The 18,810-nt window shown below is 45.5% G+C and overlaps 1 protein-coding gene across 1 annotated transcript; it reads left to right on the top strand.

Annotated features, from left to right (window-relative positions):
- The first annotated feature begins 2,184 nt into the window (after positions 1-2,184).
- On the top strand, positions 2,185-16,779 carry MPZ (myelin protein zero). The gene is given in 6 exon segments (XM_087705171.1): positions 2,185-2,334; positions 10,578-10,744; positions 12,109-12,322; positions 14,107-14,242; positions 15,860-15,917; positions 16,104-16,779. Coding segments are annotated over 6 exon segments (927 nt in total). The 5' UTR covers positions 2,185-2,264; the 3' UTR covers positions 16,386-16,779.
- The last annotated feature ends 2,031 nt before the right edge of the window (positions 16,780-18,810 follow it).

Here is an 18,810-nt window from a genome sequence, read left to right as displayed (position 1 = left end):
GATTTATAAGTGTCTAATTTTCAGCACTTCGTGAACCAAATCTGAATCTGGCATTCATGTTTTTTTTTAAACCCGGGACGGTCGTGGTTTCCCCAGCCTTCCAACGGCAACGTCTTTCAAAAAATATGGAACTTTTTCATTCGGGCCTTTTTTTTTCTTCACAGAGAAAAATCCGGCTCACTTGAAGCATGGCATGGGCGCGGGGCTGGACTAGATGACCTACAAGGTCCCTTCCGACCCTGTGAATCTATTAGTAATAATAATGATAAGGAAAGTTGTAATTGGTTAAGCTGATTCCCCCCCCCCCCTCTTTACTGGCTCAGTAAAGAATTTCTTTGCAATGGCCAGTCCAGGTGATGTGGAAAATTAACGAGCAAAATTGATCGGACGACCCAATAGGGAGGGAATGTCACGCGGGGGGCTTGGTGATTTTCTTGCAGACGTTTCGTGGCCCAACTAGGTAACATCATCAGTGCTAGAAGGGAATGGGGATTGTGGAGAGGAGGAGGAGGAGGAGGAGGAGGAGGAGGAGGAGGAGGAGGAGGAGGAGGAGGAGGAGGAGGAGGAGGAGGAGGAGGAGGAGGAGGAGGAGGAGGAGGAGAGATTTGTGAGGTTCTTGCTGCTCTCTGAGCTGGGTGGTTTTCTTGCACACATTTCAAGACCCAACTAGGGAATATCATCAGTGCTAGAAGGGAATGGGGATTGTGGAGAGGAGGAGGAGGAGGGTGGGAGGAGGAGGAGAAGAGAGGAGGAGGAAGAGGAGGAGGAGGAGGAGAACTGTAGGGTCCTTGGTGCTCTCTGAGCTTGGTGGTTTTCTTGCACACATTTCAAGACCCAACTAGGGAATATCATCAGTGCTAGAAGGGAATGGGGATTGTGGAGAGGAGGAGGAGGAGGGTGGGAGGAGGAGGAGAAGAGAGGAGGAGGAAGAGGAGGAGGAGGAGGAGAACTGTAGGGTCCTTGATGCTCTCTGAGCTTGGTGGTTTTCTTGCACACATTTCATGACCCAACTAGGTAACATAATCAGTGCTGGAAGGGAATGGGGATTGTGGAGAGGAGGAGGAGGAGGGTGGGAGGAGGAGAGAGGAGGAGGAAGAGGAGGAGGAGGAAGAGAACTGTAGGGTCCTTGGTGCTCTCTGAGCTGGGTGGTTTTCTTACACACATTTCACGACCCAACTAGGTAACATCATCAGTGCTAGAAGGGAATGGGGATTGTGGAGAGGAGGAGGAGGAGGGTGGGAGGAGGAGGAGAAGAGAGGAGGAGGAAGAGGAGGAGGAAGAGGAGAAGGAGGAGGAGAACTGTAGGGTCCTTGGTACTCTCTGAGCTTGGTGGTTTTCTTGCACACATTTCACGACCCAACTAGGTAACATCATCAGTGCTATTAGGGAATGGGGATTGTGGAGAGGAGGAGGATGGGAGGAGGAGGAGGAGGAGGAGGAGGAGGAGGAGGAGGAGGAGGAGGAGGAGGAGGAAGAGAACTGTGGGGTCCTTGGTGCTCTCTGAGCTGAGTGGTTTTCTTGCACACGTTTCATGACCCAACTAGGTAACATCATCAGTGCTAGAAGGGAATGGGGATTGTGGAGAGGAGGAGGAGGAGAGAGGAGGAGGAAGAGGAGGAGAAGGAGGAGGAAGAGAACTGTGGGGTCCTTGCTGCTCTCTGAGCTTGGTGCTTTTCTTCCAAGCGTTTCATCACCCAACTAGGTAACACCATCAGTGCTTCAACCCTAAGCTGCAAATATCCCCTCCGATCAGAATTCACCCTGCATCGATTCCCCCGTCAATCAATCTCCTGAAAAAAGACTCCCAACTCAAATGACAGACAGCTCCCCCCCCCCCCCATCTCCTGGCCCTGGCCAAGTGCTCTGCCTCTGTCGGGTGGCGAGAAAAGTGGCATTTTCTCAAAGGCTGTGCCCTCACCCACACCCTGCCAAGAATGCAGCCTCCTTGCCCAGCTATGCTCCCAACAGCTCCCCATAAATGCGAGCTTTTATGTTTTGTTCTCTTTGGGGTTGGGGGGGGGCAGTTGGTCTTCTCTTTCCCTCCCCCCCCTTCTCGTTTTTTCCTCCCCACTGCTTGGGGAGCCACACGCCACCTTCTCATTGGTCCCAGATTTCTGCAGAGATGGCATCCTTGAGGGCAGGCGGGTTCTTAAGCCAAGGATTTCCCCCCCTCGCCGGCATTCGAACTGGGGTGGCCTCCCGTGGCTTTTGCTACCAGCTCTTCCCTTCCCATGTGGCTGGGACTTGGACACTAACCCGAAACCATGGGGCTCCCAGCCAAAGCCGGAATGGGCCAGGCCTTGCTATGGTCAGTCCTGTTGTGGTCCACCGTGGGTAAGTTGCACGCTGCAGGAAAAGTTTTTCCCAAGTTTTGCAAAACAAAAAACAAAACAAAACGCAGATGGGGCCAAAACCGTAAGTATCGAAAAGCAGGAGAAGAGTTGGAAGGGACCTTGGAGGTCTTCTAGTCCAACCCTTTGGAGACTCCAATCTCTTCTTGAAAACCAGCCAGTAATGGGGAAGGAAGGAAGGAAGGAAGGAAGGAAGGAAGGAAGGAAGGAAGGAAGGAAGGAAGGAAGGAAGGAAGGTTGGATAAAAGCATTGGAAGGGACCTTGGAGGTCTTCTAGTCCAACCCTTTGGAGACTCCAATCTCTTCTTGAAAACCAGCCAGTAATGGGGAAGGAAGGAAGGAAGGAAGGAAGGAGGGAAGGAAGGAAGGAAGGATAAAAGCATTGGAAGGGACCTTGGAGGTCTTCTAGTCCAACCCCTTGGAGACTCTAATCTCTTCTTGAAAACCAGCCAGTAATGGGGAAAGAAGGAAGGAGGGAAGGAAGGAAAGAAGGAAGGAAGGAAGGAAGGAAGGAAGGAAGGAAGGAAGGAAGGATAAAAGCATTGGAAGGGATCTTGGAGGTCTTCTAGTTCAACCCCTTGGAGACTCCAATCTCTTCTTGAAAACCAGCCAGTAATGGGGAAGGAAGGAAGGAAGGAAGGAAGGAAGGAAGGAAGGAAGGAAGGAAGGAAGGAAGGAAGGAAGGAAGGAAGGAAGGAAGGATAAAAGCATTGGAAGGGACCTTGGAGGTCTTCTAGTCCAACCCCCTATTTAAGCAGGAGACCCTATTCCATTTCAGACCAACTGTTGTCTTCAAAAGTAGGATGAGATACTCAGCTCCCCTTTCTGGGAGGGGGTGACCTCTGTTTGGTTTCATTTTTTCAACCATCCCTGATCATGGGGGTCTTTTAGGGGTAGACTGCCTCTGAAGCTGGAGGCTCTCCCCCTGGGCTGTAGATTGTTGGAAAACTGTCCTGAGCATCTTCTCTTGAGTTGTTCTGCTTCCCTAACACAATTTCCCTGGCGTGGTTGGCTTTGGGATTTGAGCTTCGGCTTTTTTTAATCTCCGGTGCTGCAACATGGGCTATGTAGTTCTTCCGCCCTCTTGCAGGTCTGATTTTTTGTCATACTTAAGAGGACTGAAGCAGAGCAAACCATTCCTAGATGGCTGCAGATTTCCTTGGTCGTTCAGATTGCTTGGCCTGGCTTGGTTAATGATGGTTCGGATGGTGGTTTAATTCGAAGGGCAATGAATTCTAGGAGGATCCCAGGGTGAAATTCTCCATATTGACGATTTAGACCTCGAAGCTTCATGTTCAATTTTCTCCATGAATGGTGCATGTGAACAAACTCTTCAATAACATCTACGTTGAATTTTCCTTCCCAAACGTTTTTCTGCTGGGGTTTGGGGTGGGAAAAATCAAGGGAAAGGACCAATTGAGTGAGATTTGGTGGAGGGGAAATGATATCATGAATTTGTAAAAGAAAGGACCAAAAACCAGAAGTTGCAAAAGTTAGGTAAAGGTAAAATTTCCCCTTGCACATACATATGTGCTAGTCGTTCCAGACTCTAGGGGGCGGTGCTCATCTCCGTTTCAAAGCCGAAGAGCCAGCGCTGTCCGAAGACGTCTCCGTGGTCATGTGGCCGTCATGACTCAATGCCGAAGGCGCACGGAACGCTGTTCCCTTCCCACCAAAGGTGGTCTCTATTTTTCTACTTGCATTTTTTACGTGCTTTCGAACTGCTCGGTTGGCAGAAGCTGGGACAAGAAACGGGAGCTCACTCCATTATGCAGCGCTAGGGATTCGAACCGCCCAACTGACGACCTTTCTGATCGACGAGCTCAGCGTCTTAGCCCCTGAGCCACCGCATCCCTGGCAAAAGTTAGGCGTTCCGATTTTAAAAATTGTGTTTAATATTGCGAGCCACGGCTTTTAATTAAAAAAAAAGGGCCTCCAATTTTAAGCAGGAGAAAACAGTGACAGGACCTGGCCGTTATTAATTGAACAATTCATAATCACGACGTCTCTTGTCATGCGGAGAAGCCACCGTGTCTCCTAGGATCTTGAGCAGAGGGTTGGACTAGAAGACCTCCAAGGTCCCTTCCGTCTCTGTTTCTTTTCTGTTTTGTTCGTCGCGCCTTAAAACCTGAGAAATGGGACTCGCACCACGCAGTGATTTTGCTGAATGGTGGTTTGTTGGGAAAAACCACTTAGGGTTGGGCTTCCCCCTTGGGCCAACCCCAAACGGGACAAACCATGATTTGTGATAGAACCTGGGTAGAACTATTAACCTGCCTTGAAATTTTATGGATGACCTTAATTTGTAAAATAATCGATTTATTAAACCGGGGATGTCTCAGAATCTGGTAAACACATCTTTATTTTCTGTGGTTTGGGCTTCAACAAAGACCTTCATTTTTTGGGGAGGGTGATCATTTTTATAACATTTCTCTTTCCACTCGGAAGGAGGGTGGGGAATGCAACCCATTACGGGGGCAGACAGATTAAATTGCTTTCCGTAGAGCCGAGAAGCGCATTAGCAGAACAAAGCAATATATTTTCCAGGGCTCTGTAACATCTTCCTATTATTTTTGGAGGAGCGAACATGGGAATTGGGTGCGGGAGAAGAAACAGAAGTAAGAATTGTGTTGTTGGGCACCGGTTTGACCTGACAAATTAAATTTATTTATCTCTGATTATAACTGTCCCAGCATCCCCGCATGGCTAATCCTACCAGATCGTGTCTGTTTTTAACCATTTGCAGTTATTTTCTAGGCATTTTCTGTTTTATAAAGCAAAAATGGCCAGTTTGCAGGACATCAGTTCTCAAAAATAGATGTTTTTTTATATCCAGGAGTTCCAGAAAGATTTCTTGCTCCGAAAAGCGACAATAATAATAATACTACATTTATGACTCTGTTGGAAAGAAAGGGAAGGAAGGAATTGAGAAAGGAAGGGACAATTCAAAGAATTAGGAGGGCAAATTCGAAAGTTTTCGTTCAGTTTCACAATTGATCCTTCCCAGTCTGGATTGACAGATTGCACTAATAAGCCACAATGTAGCTCAGAACCATGATTCTTGGCTTAAAGATAGCAATAGCAATAGCAGTTAGACTTATATACCGCTTCATAGGGCTTTCAGCCCTCTCTAAGCGGTTTACAGAGTCAGCATATTGCCCCCAACAACAATCCGGGTCCTCATTTCACCCACCTCGGAAGGATGGAAGGCTGAGTCAACCCTGAGCCGGTGAGATTTGAACCGCCGAACTGCAGAACTGCAGTCAGCTGAAGTAGCCTGCAGTGCTGCATTTAACCACCTCGGCTCTAGATGCAATATGTATGAACTTAGAAGATTAGAAGATGCATTTGTTCGGGTTCAGAATGGATCATTCTAAATGGGAGTTGAGAGATCGCATTAAGCCAGAATGTAGCTATGATTCTTGGCTTAATGCAATGGGTATGAATGCATATAGAACTGAAGTCTGCGGTGTGCCCCCGATTAGAATGAATGTATGAGGTGTTGCTATTTTAAACCTTTTTCTTTTGTTATGTGTTCGTTATGTGTCTTTTTTTTTTCCTCTTTATTTTTGTAAGCCGCCCGGAGTCCTTCGGGATTGGGCGGCATATAAATGTGGTTAATTAAATTAAATTAAATTGAATTTAAAGGGAAAATAATGGAATTTTTCCTTTGTTTTTCCTAGTTTGATGGAACTAAGCTTTCGAGCGGTCCTGAGTTCAAAGCCATATCAGATTTAAATTCGATCATTCTCGTCCCCTTGACCTGATCAGATCAGCGATCATGGGTGGATCGGATTTAAATCGGTTGTGATTTTGAATCTAGGACTGACTGTCGGGTTTTCAGAATCAGCCTAATAGGACCGACTGAACTAGCTTAAAATCTGTTATGATTTTGAATTCGGGAACCAATTTCTTTTGCAACCCAATTCACAGACCACAATCTCTCCCAGACTTTTTAAAAATGTGACGTTCCGTTATGCTGATACGTAGTCATGTATATAAATATAAATATTTATATTACTCCAAATCTCAGCCCACAGCACATCTCTTGTCCCCACACTTTTCTTAATTGCAGCCAATAAAAGAGCATTTTTAAACAGTCGTATCAATCTCTGGGGAGTTTTAATTCTAACCCCCCTTTCCCCCCCTTAAATCTGCCTCTTAACTTCCTCTTGATGGATTCTCAAAACTGTACTTCGGAGCAGGAGATACAGATTAACTGAATTGGAAGGGATCTCAGAGGTCATCTAATCCAACCCTTCCCTTTCCCCAAGCAGGAGACTCTACACCCTTTCTGACTGATGCCAGTCCAGTCTCCTCTTGAAAGCTTTAGGCCAGATTAACAAGAGTCCCACTGAATATAGAATAAGAGAGTTGGAAGGGACCTTGGAGGTCATCTAGTCCAATCCCCCCCCCTGCCCAAGCTGGAGACCCTGCACCCTTTCTGACTGATGGCAATCCAGTCTCTTCTTGAAAGCTTTAGCCCAGATTTAACAGATTATCAGAGTCCCATTGAATGTAGAATAAGAGGGTTGGAAGGGACCTTGGAGGTCATCTAGTCCAACCCTCTCTGCCCAAGCAGGAGACCCCACACCACTTCTGGCAGTCTTCTTGAAAGCTTCCAGGGATGAAGCTGCCACAACTTTTGAAGGCAAGCTAGTTTTAGGAAATAGGGAAAGATCTTGGTGAGATGTGAGGCAAATATTCTTAATTTTCTTCGATGCCATCGAAAACAATTCCAATTCCGTTTCATCCTTATACCAAAGGTTGAACGAGGCTGGTTATTTTTACCGTGCTTCTTCGCCAAATGCACAGAGCCCTGGGGAAACAGACCTCATCACGACGAACAGTGTAATTTCCTGGTTTATTTAAGACGAGCGAAGGAATAGGGGTTTATCAACCGTACAAATCAACTGTGACATGTTTAACCCAGCTGCTCCTTGCCATTGAAATGGGTGAAAAGAAGCAGAAACAACGAATTCTGCTTGCTTTGAAATCCTCAGCAACAAGGGAGCCGGAAAAAAAAATTATTTAGGCTGATTTCAGAGGCTTTTTCATCCCGCGTTTATTATTATTTTTTATAAACAACTCAAAGACGACAAATGTATTTAGTGCTTCCAATTTCTCCCAAAATTGGCATCAGCGGAAAATTTCAGGAGTTCAGGATGGAGCAAACGGGATTTTTAAAATTAAAACAGAAGGGATAGTAACGGCGGAGGTTAGAAATGAGGAAGGGGTGGGAATTGGAATGCAGTGACTTTTAAATCAGGAGGGAGCAATTTATTTTTAAAAGAAAACTGTTGTGGAATAACACATTTTCTTGGGGGTAATATAGCAGAGTTACAGATAGTCCTTGATATAGCCATTTGTTTATCGAGAGTTCGTAATTACGAGGCACTGTAAGAAGTGATTAAGAACAGTCCTCGCACTTGTGACTGCCACAGTCCTCACACTTGTGACTGCCACAGCATCGCTAAAGTCACGTGGTCAAAATTTGGATGATTGACAACGGCACGCGTTTACGATAATGGTGGCATTCTGGGGTCTTGGGACCACTATATGCGACCTTCCCAGCAGACTTTTGATAAGCAAAGTTAACGGGGAAAGAAAAGGAAGGAAAAAAAGAATAAGGAAGAAAGCAAGGAAGGAAGGAGGGAGGGAGGGAATGAAGGAAGGAGAAAGGAGAAAGAGGGAAAGGGAAGGGTGGGAAGAGAAGGAGGAAGGAAAAAGAGGGAAAGGGAAGGAAAGAAGGAAGAAGAGAGAAATGAAAGGAAAGAAGGAAGGAAGGAAGGAAGAAGAGAGAAATAGAAGGAAAAATGGAAGGAAGGGAGAAAGGGAAGGGAGGAAGGAGAAAGAGAGAGAGGAAAGGAAGTAAGAAAAGGAAAAAGAAATGGAAGGAAAGAAGGAAGGAGAAAGCGAGAAAGGAAGAGAAGGGAGGGAGAGAGGAAGGAAGGGAGAAGAGGGGGAGAAAAGGGAGAAAGAGAGAGAAAGGGAAGGATGGAAGGAAGGAAAGGAAGGATGGAGAAAAATAAAGGGAAGGAAGGCAGGAAGGAAAAAGAATGGTAAGGAAGATGAAAGATGGAGAAAGGGAAGGAAAAAGAGAGAGAGAGGAAAGGAAGGAAGGAAAAAGAAATGGAAGGAAAGAAGGAATGAGAAAGAGAGAAAGGAAGAGAAGGGAGGAGAGAGGAAGGAAAAAGAGAGGAAAGGAAGGAAAGGAAGGGGGAAAAGGAAGAGAGAAAGAGAAAGAAAGAAAGGGAAAAAGGAAAAAAGGAAAGGAAGGATGGAGAAAATAAAAGGAAGGAAGGAAAAAGAAAGGAAAGGAAGGGAAATGAAAGATGGAGAAAAGGAAGGAGGGAAATGTTATTTCACCATTGACAATGTTAAAGGCTACTCCTTCTGTACACGGGTTAGTTAGAACACCATGAATAAAAATTGCAATTTATCTTCTTACAATTGCCACAAACACCCCACCACTATCTAATAAATTTAATAAATCTATCTAAATCTAATAAATCTAATAAACCTAAACCTAAACCACTATCTCTTGCCGTCCCGGAAGGTTAATATTTCTGCCGCCTCCCCTATCTCCTTTCCCAAAATCCTCATTGTTTCACTCACTCTCCCCCGTGCTTAATCTTCTATTATCCCTCCGCTTCTGTGCAAACTCCGTGAACCCAAAAGCCTCCGGGTTTAAGCTTGCAAAAAATAAATCAACACAACCCCGAGTCACCTCAGCTTTGTCTCCAGAAAACCTCCCTCCCAGCCTTTCCAAGATCTGACTACATAAACCATGAGGAGGAGGAGAGGAGGAGGAGCAGGGCTTAAGAAGCAAAGCATATCTGCCTGAAAACCCATCTCAGTGTATCCCCGGATAAATGAAATTTAAAAAAACCCTCAGTTTGAAACTGCAAAGCTGGGCAGCGATGAATATTTCGGGAGAAATCCATCCCTTTATCTCTCTTCCGTTTAAGATAAGGTGACCGGACGTCCCGCTTTTGGCGGGACAGTCACAGTTTTTAATAATTTGTCCCGTGTCCCGCAGCGTGTTCAAAAAGTCCCGATTTTCCAAAAGAAAGAAAACAATTTTAAAAAGCACGCCGTTAAAAAAACCACGTTTTTATTTCTCTGAAGTGTCGTTCCCGATGTGGCCTTTAGAATCATGAGGACTAGCGTCTTTCTTGGTCCTTACGGGAGGCTTAAACCCCCGGGCTACACGTTAGAGCTAGTTTCCTTGCGTAGATTTTCATCCCGATCGCTAAGGGAAAGTTCGCGTTAAAAACCTGGAAGGGTTTTGTTGCACATTAAGGCCTTGGGTTGAGACGCCATTCTCAGCCTTTCAATAAACCACGATTAAAACAGCTTGGCAAGGTTTAACCACCAATAAACCATGCTTAAACCAGCTTGGCAAGGTTTAACACCCCCCCCAACAAACCACGATTAAGGCCATCAAAGCCTTACATAGGGAGGAATGCCCGAAATGGCAGCCTCGCAAACTTCACAGAGCAGTTGTGTGTTTTATCGGTTTTTTTTGTGTCTAGATGGGCACAAAATCACGCCGAAAAAGTGTGTGCGTGTCGGGGGGGGGGGATAGGATGGATTAGACAAAGAGAAAAAGGCTGGGCTTTTTTTGGGGGGGCTGGGGGGGCAAAAAACCAGGAGGGAAATTTCCCACACATCCCCACAGCCCCCCCCCCAACATTTTGGAATTTGCAACTCCAGGGAGGGAAAAAAGGAAAGGATTGTTCACTCTACACAAAAGGACATTTGATAGCAAATGTCACAATTTTGAGATCACTCAGCAATGTTCTGTCCTGTTCGGGCCACAAGGCGGCGGCGGCGGGGGGGGGGGTTATGGAAGGAGCTACCCACTTCCCAAATGTGGGGGGAGGCAGAAGTGGGGGGGGGGGAAATCCCACAAAACCCATTGTGGATTTTTGTATCACAACAATTAGTCCCTCTCTCTCTCTCTCCCCTCCTTTTTTCTAAGTTTCTTTTCTTTTCTTTTTATTTCTCGGGGGTTTTATCCTGCCTTCACTAGTTTTTATAAATAAATAAATCTCTCTCTATCTACATACCTACCTACCAATCTATTCCTATCTATCTATCTCATCTATCTCATCCATCCATCCATCCTATCCATCCATCCATCCATCCATCCATCTATCACCCATCTATCACCCATCCATCCATCCGATTAATTTCACTCTTCTCTGCTTTTGTTTACAGTGCTCTCTCCAACCTTGGCAATCAAAGTTTACACGGCAAACGAGGTCCATGGCACGATGGGATCTAAAATTAAGCTCTCTTGCTCCTTCTGGTCCAACGAGTGGATCTCGGACGACATTTCCATCACGTGGCACTTTCAGCCCGAACGTGGAAAAGACAGTATTTCGGTAAAGAAAAAATCTATCTATCTATCTATCTATCTATCTATCTATCTATCTATCTATCTATCTATCTATCTATCTATCTATCTATCTAACTATCTAACTATCTAACTATCTAACTATCTAACTATCTAACTATCTAACTATCTACCTACCTACCTACCTACCTACCTATGTATCTATCTATCATCTATTAGTTAGCTGTATATCCGTATATATCTGTATACATTTGTATATGTATTATATAATAGTTTGGCTGTTAAACTTCAGATGCCCACCAGAGGGCAGCAGAAACTGAGCATTAGTCTCTGCTGCCCTCATGTGGTTCCATATATATTGCACTCCCAATCTGATTCTTCTCTTCGGTCAAGCCGGTGGTCCATTTATCTATCCATGTATCATCTATCTATCTATCTATCTATCTATCTATCTATCTATCTATCTATCTATCTATCTATCTATCTATCTATCTATCTATCTATCCATCCATCCATCCATCCATCCATCCATCTATCATCTGTCTGTCTATCTATCTATCTATCTATCTATCTATCTATCTATCTATCTATCTAACTATCTAACTATCTAACTATCTAACTATCTAACTATCTAACTATCTACCTACCTACCTACCTACCTACCTACCTATGTATCTATCTATCATCTATTAGTTAGCTGTATATCCGTATATATCTGTATACATTTGTATATGTATTATATAATAGTTTGGCTGTTAAACTTCAGATGCCCACCAGAGGGCAGCAGAAACTGAGCATTAGTCTCTGCTGCCCTCATGTGGTTCCATATATATTGCACTCCCAATCTGATTCTTCTCTTCGGTCAAGCCGGTGGTCCATTTATCTATCCATGTATCATCTATCTATCTATCTATCTATCTATCTATCTATCTATCTATCCATCCATCCATCCATCCATCCATCCATCCATCCATCCATCCATCTATCATCTGTCTATCTATCTATCTATCTATCTGTCTGTCTGTCTGTCTGTCTGTCTGTCTGTCTATCTATCTATCTATCTATCTATCTATCTATCTATCTATCTATCTATCATCTACCTACCTACCTACCTACCTACCTACCTACCTACCTACCTACCTATCATCTATCTATCATCTACTAGTTAGCTGTATATCTGTATATTTCTGTATATATTTGTATATGTATTATATAATAGTTTGGCTGTTAAACTTCAAGATGCCCACCAGAGGGCAGCAGAAACTGAGCATTCGTCTCTGCTGCCCTCATGTGGTTCCATATATATTGCACTCCCGATCTGATTCTTCTCTTCGGTCAAGCCGGTGGTAATTCTTCGTCCCACTAATTCTCCTGCTCTTATTCCGACCCCAGATATTCCACTATGCCAAAGGCCAGCACTACATTGACAATGTCGGGTCCTTCAAGGAAAGGATCGAGTGGATCGGAGACCCTCGCTGGAAAGACGGCTCCATTATCATCCATGACCTGGAATACACCGACAACGGGACCTACACTTGTGACGTCAAAAACCCACCGGACATTGTGGGGAGAACATCACAAGTCACCCTCTATGTCTTTGAGAATGGTAATGCTTGTTGACCGGTGGGAAATTGTTTGTGGTGCTCCTGTGATCCTCTCATTTGTAATCTCTGTCATTATACAATTATGAATATACAAATTACAAATTGTAATTTATAATGTGACTCCACAACTTTTTGGGGTGAACTGAAGGAGCTGGCCTAGGAGTGGGAAGGAAGGAAGGAAGGAAAAGAAGGAGGAAAATAAAAAGAAGGAAGAAAGAAAGAATGGAGGGAAGGAAGGAAGTAAAAGGAAAAGAAGGAAGTAAAAGGAAAAGAAGGAAGGAAGGGAGGTGGGAAGGAAGGAAGGCAGACAATAAAAAGAAGGAAGAAAGGAAGGAAGGAGGGAGGGAGGGAAGGAAGGAAGGAGGAAAATAAAAAGAAGGAAGGAAGGAAGGAGGGAAGGAAGGAAGGAAGGAAGGGAAAAAGGGAAGGAAAGGAAAATAAAAAGAAAGGAAGAAAGGAGGGAAGGAAGGAAGGAAAAGGAAAAGAAGGAAGGAAAAGAAAGAAGGAAGGAAGGAGGGAGGGAAGGAAGGAAGGAAAGAAGGAAGGAAGGGAAAGAGGGAAGGAAAGGAAAATAAAAAGAAGGAAGAAAGGAAGGAGGGAAGGAAGGAAGGAGGAAAATAAAAAGAAGGAAGGAGGGAGGGAAGGAAAGAAGGAAGGGAAAGAGGGAAGGAGGAAAATAAAAAGAAGAAAGGAAGGAAGGAGGGAAGGAAGGAAGGAAAAGGAAAAGAGGGAAGGAAGGAGGGAGGAAAGGAAGGAAAGAAGGAAGGAAGTGAAAGAGGGAAGGATGGAGGAAAATAAAAAGAAGAAAGGAAGGAAGGAGGGAGGGAAGGAAGGAAAAGGAAAAGAAGGAGGAAGGAAGGAAGGAAGGAAGGAAGGAAGGAAGGAAGGAAGGAAGGAAGGAAGGAAGGAAGGAAGGAAGGAAGGAAGAGCAAGTTGGAGGGAAGAAGGAACATCTACTCTTTGCCAATCTCTTTCCCCGCCTTCTATGAGCCACCTATGAAGTCTGTGCAATCTCTTCTCCTTGAGTTTGCAACCCATTGAACTCAATGGACCAGGTTTCTATGGGGAAGCTCAACCTTTGTTTGAATGGGTGGCTGGAATGCAAAGATTGAGTTGAGGCAGGACTGCTGAGCAAAGCTAGTTGGAGATGTTGGATATTTTAATAATATTCTCTCCTCCTCCTCCTCCTTTTCCACCTCTTCATCTCCATCTTCTCTCCTCCTCCTCCTCTTCTTTCTCCCTTCTTCTCCTTCATCTTCCCCTCTGTCTTCTCTTCTTCTCCTCCTCCTCCTTCTCCCTTCTTCTCCTTTTCCACCACCTCCTCTCCATCTTCTCTCCTCCTCCTCCTCTTCCTCCTCCTCTCCTCCTCCTCTTCTTTCTCCTTCCTTCTCCTTCTCCACTTCTTCCTCCTCCTCTTCTTCACCTTCTCCTCCATCTTTTCCTCACCTTCGTCCATCCTCTCCACCCCTCCCTCTTTCTCTTCTTCTTCTTCTCATTTTCCATCTCCTGCATCTTCTCTCTATCTCTCTCCTCCTCCTCCTCCTCCTCCTCCTCCCGTCATTCCTCTCCACCTCTCCCTCCCTCTTTCCTTTCTTCTTCTCCTTTTTCCATCTCCTGTTCTCTCTCTTCTCCTCCTTTTCTTCCCCTCTCTTCTTCTTCTCCCTTTCCTCCTCCTCCTCTCCTCCACCTTCTTCCCTATCTTTTCCTTACCTTTGTCATTCGTCTCCACCTCTCCCTCCCTCCCTCCCCTCCTCTCTCTCTCTCTCGTTCTTTCCTTCTTTTCCAGTTCCGACCAGATACGGCCAAGTCCTGGGTGGGATCATCGGAGGCGTCTTGCTCGTAGTCTTAGTAGTCCTACTGATAGCTTACCTGATCAGGTACTGCTGGCTGAGAAGACAAGCTACTCTTCAGAGGCGGCTCAGGTAAACCCCCAAATCCCCCCTCGCCTCCTGTACCCCCATTCCTCTCTAATATTAAATATTTTTCTTTGAAAAAAGTTTTTTTTTATTTTTCCTTTCAAATTCGTTCTTAAATGTACATTCCAGTGGTGGGTTTCAAAAAATTTTCGAACCTACTCTGTGGGTGTGACCTCCTTTGTGGGAGTGGCTTGCTGGCCATGTGATCTGGTGGGAGTGGCTTGCCGGCCATGTGTTCTCTCTCTCTCTCTCTCTCTGCGTCTCTGTGTCTCTCTCTCTCCTTCTGTCTCTCTGTCCCTTTTTCCTTTTTTTCTTTCATCTCTCTCTCTCACTTTTTCTTTCTTTTTTCTTTTTTTCTTTATTTATTTCTTCCTTTCTTTCTCTCTCTCTTTCTCTCCCTGTGAGTGTCTCTCTCTCTCTCTCTCTCTCTCTCTCTCTCTCTCTCTCTGTCTCTGTCTCTGTCTCTGTCTCTCTCTCTCTCTGTGTCAGTGGTGGGTTTCAAAAATTTTTGGAACCTCTTCTGTAGGTGTGGCCTGCTTTCCAGGGTCCACTGGTGGAACCTCTTCTAACTGGTTCAGTAGATTTGACGAACCGATTCTACCGTACTGGTGCGAACTGGTAGGAACCCACCTCTGGTACATTCTTATAATTGCTATTTAACATTTGTCAATTCATATCATTTTTCCGCCTGTATATTTACATTTTCATGCTTTCTTATTTGCCCTCCCCCTGATTTAATAACGTGGCATCTGAGTTATTCGTTTTTGTGTCTTTGTTCCTTTCTCTTTCTATTTGTTATCTTTTCTCAAGCCAATCATAAAATCGCCCCCAGGTCCTGTAGGACACCGATTCCTCTTTGCCCTTTATTCTCAATGTCAACCTATTCATTTCTGCACAATCTTCTTTATTGTCTCTCCTTCTGACGGGATTCTAACTTTTAAATATTAAAGGTGCAGGAAATCCTTCCTTTGACATCCCTTTGACAGCTTGAGGCCTCACCCTGCCACCCCGTGAGTCCTGGCAACCACTCCCATGCCTGGCAGGCAAATGATGGGAGTTGTAGTCCAGCATCTCCAGAGGGCCCCAAATGTAGACTTCCCTTAGACCTTCAGTGGCTGTTGAGCTTGTCGATCGGAAAGGTCGGCAGCTCGGCGGTTCAAATCCCTAGCACCGCGTAAGGGAGTGAGCTCCAGTTACTTGTCCCAGCTTCTGCCAACCTAGCAGTTCGAAAGCATGTAAGAAAATGCAAGTAGAAAAATAGGAGACACCTTTGGTGGGAAGGGAACAGCGTTCTGTGCGGCTTCGGGAGTTGAGTCATGCCGGCCACATGACCACGGAGACGTCTTCGGACAGCGCTGGCTCTTCGGCTTTGAAACGGAGATGAGCACCGCCCCTTGCAGTCGAGAACGGCTAGCACATATGTGCGAGGGGAGCCTAAATCGGGGTGGGGGCTTCACAAATCCCACGATTCAAGGTGTCGGACTCTTCGCAGACTGCTTGTGAATCATCCTAATTCACAGCCGTTTAAATAAAAGAGGGTCTTTGGGATTAAACGGGTGATTTATGCTTTATGGGGAAACCTAGCTCAGGACAATGCCTCTCTCTTCTTGTCTCCACTTTTAGCATGATGGAGAAAGGGAAACTGAGGCTGGGGAAGGATTCTTCCAAACGACGCCATCAGGTGAGCCTTGGGGAGGGCGCGAGGAAGATGCTCTCCAAATAAGGATCTCTCAGCCTTACGGGTCGTCCTCGGCTTACGACCGCCATTGAGCCTGCCTAGTATGGTCGTAAGCCGCGGCGGTCGTAAAAGCTGCCGTTTTCCTGCGTGCCGACCTCCTTTCTCTTCTTCTCCTTCTCCTTTTGATAGACCCCCGTCCTGTACGCCATGCTGGATCACAGCCGCCTCACCAAATCGAGCGACAAAAAGTCCCGCTTGGGAGATTCGCGCAAGGATAAGAAATAGCGGTTAGCCGGCAGAGAAGGTATCGAGAAGAAGGCGGCCAAGAAACAGGTGGTCCTGACCATCGAGATGGAAGCAAAGAAGGACCAGCATGAGGCCGAAGGCCTCAAGCCCGCCGTCAAGTCCCCCAGCAAAAACAGCCTCAAAAACGCCCTCATGAATATCCTTAAAAGCGATTCGGCCGTCTAATTCGAACGCGGGGCCTTTCCTGGCCCTCCTCTTCCCCCCCCCAACTCCCCCGGGAAGTCCCTTTCTCCTCCACCCAGTCCTCTTGGCTTTGCTAAGATTACCAGATCAAGGGTGCAGTACCTCTGACCACCAGCAGGCTGCGGCAAGGAGTTGGTTTGGGGTCCTCTGCTTCCACCTGCTGGCCGTTGGGAAGGCTGCAGCCCAGCCATGATGTTTTAATGCACATTTCTCCATCTCATCAAATTTAAAATGTGTGGAGTTCAACTGCCAGATTTTTGGCTGGCAAATTCTGGGCATTGTAGTTCACACATTTTAAAGCTGCTGAAGTTTGGAAATGGAAGCATTTACGAGTTGTAATGGGCATCTTTACTGCTACAATAATAATCTGTCTAACCAAGGGCTTTTCACGAGAGGGAGATTCCCATCGGCCCCTGGAATGCCCTCCATCGCCATGAGGAGAAAACGCACTGGGTGTCCCGTCCTTCTCACCCTCCCGAGTGTTATAAATTGGCCCAAAATTTGCAAAATTCTCCTTAAAACGGTGCCTTCTTCTGCTCTAACCGCTGTGACGCTCTTCCGCTCCATGATTCGAGCACAGATGTAATTTTATTTTCTTTAAAAAAAAATCTCCTTTTTTTTTTAATCCGAAGAACCAGCATCTCTCACAAACTCACAATGATGGTTTAATTTCCTTTCCGGGGTTGGGGGGGGAGATTCCATTCCAGGAGGGGCGAAAAAATATCTCGTTGGCCTCCATCGCGGCCCCCCCTTGAGCAAAACCTCTCAACAAAGCGAAGGAAGAAAAACTAATATTTTAAAAACAAAATGCTCCAAATTCTTCTCTGTCTCTCTCTCTCCCTCCTTCCCTCTTTCTCTCTCTCTTTCTCTCTCTCTCTCCCTCTTCCTTCCTCCCGCGCTCTCTTTCTCTGTCTCTCTCCCTCCTTCCTTCTCTCTCTCTTTCTCTTCCCCCCTCTCTCTCCCTCCTTCCCTCTCTCTCTCTCTTTCTCTTTCTCTCTCTCTCTCTCCCTCTTCCTTCCTCCCTCTCTCTCTTTCTCTGTCTCTCTCTTTCCCTCTGATCCTAATGAGGAGTGATCCCAAAGAGAGATTTCACTTTAGGCCAAATTGGGAACCTCCCACTTGAGCAAAGCATCTGAGAGATTTCGGCGGAAGTGAAAAAGTAATCATCGTTAAAAAATAATAATAAATAACCCATTAAGATGATCCCTAAAATTTCTCAGGGAGGGGGCTGTGCTCAATTTTAAAGAGGCTGCCCAATTTGGCCTGCTGGGAAATCCTCACCCCGTTGCAAAGAATTGCAAATCCTCATCCCGTTGCAAACCTCTAGAAGGGAGGGAGGGAGGGGGGGGAATGCATATTATTCTGCCAGTTTTCCCCCAAAGTCTGTCGAAACAGACAGATTTATATTTCTGTTCTGACTTTGTTTGAACATCTTCGCGGCGTCTCCCCAGAGGGAAATTAAACCATCGTCTTGACAAGTCGATCTGCAAAAGGTTGGTTGGGAATGAAATTGATGATTAACCTGCGGAAATATTATATTGATATAATTTTTTTTTCTCCCCTTCCTTGCTGTGCTCTCTGCCCGGTGACCGAATTCTGCATGACGTTATGTGGGTAGAAAAAAAAAAGGCTTTGATTTTTCTCCATTATTTTTGCTCTCTTTTTGGGTGTCCTATTGTTTTTTTTTTTAATTATTATTATTATTATTATTCTGTTCAGATTAACTTCTAGGACAACACGTTCCATCAGCAGCAAAACAGCCAAAAGGCCCCGCATCATTTTGTTAGCAAGCACACAAGAGCTTGGGTTTGTGCGTTTTAACACAATCACAGAGTTGGAAGGGACCTTGGAGGTCTTCTAGTCCAACCCACTACCCCATTTCAGACCCTCTCTACCAATTTCCCAGACTCTTTTCTTTTCTTCAAATCTCACAACGTCCGACGGTGCTAAAAGCTATGTATATAAGCAGACGATTCCCACAGACACGCAACCACACCTTTCTGTGTAGCACAAGTTGTCGCGAGTAATCCTAGAAAACTAAACTGCATTTTTTTTAAAAAAAAATTGGTTTCCATGTAAGTGTGTACAATTTTCTCGGGGTTCACTCGACCCCGGAGTTGCCTTTCAAACCACCAGCAGCGGCCGCCGCGCAGAAACAAACGACATCATTAAAATGACAAAGAATTAATAAAAAGACTGACATTTCTGTACCCAGCTGGCTCTCTTGTGGTCTGTGATCCTAATAGTAAAGTTGGAGTAAAAAAGGGGAAGGAGGCCCGACGGATTTTACTCCGTGAGTCATTGCCGACTAGAGGGGGGCACTGTTCATCTCCGTTTCAAGGCCGTTGACCAGCCATATCCGAAGACATTTCCGGGGTCATGTGGCCAGCATGATGTCACTGAACGC

This window comes from Thamnophis sirtalis, unplaced genomic scaffold (genome assembly GCF_051295495.1).
Source record: "Thamnophis sirtalis isolate CommonGarterSnake01/CBP01778 unplaced genomic scaffold, rThaSir2_p1.2 scaffold_2, whole genome shotgun sequence".
Taxonomy (NCBI): domain Eukaryota; kingdom Metazoa; phylum Chordata; class Lepidosauria; order Squamata; family Natricidae; genus Thamnophis; species Thamnophis sirtalis.
This window is presented reverse-complemented; position numbering and strand designations above follow the sequence as displayed.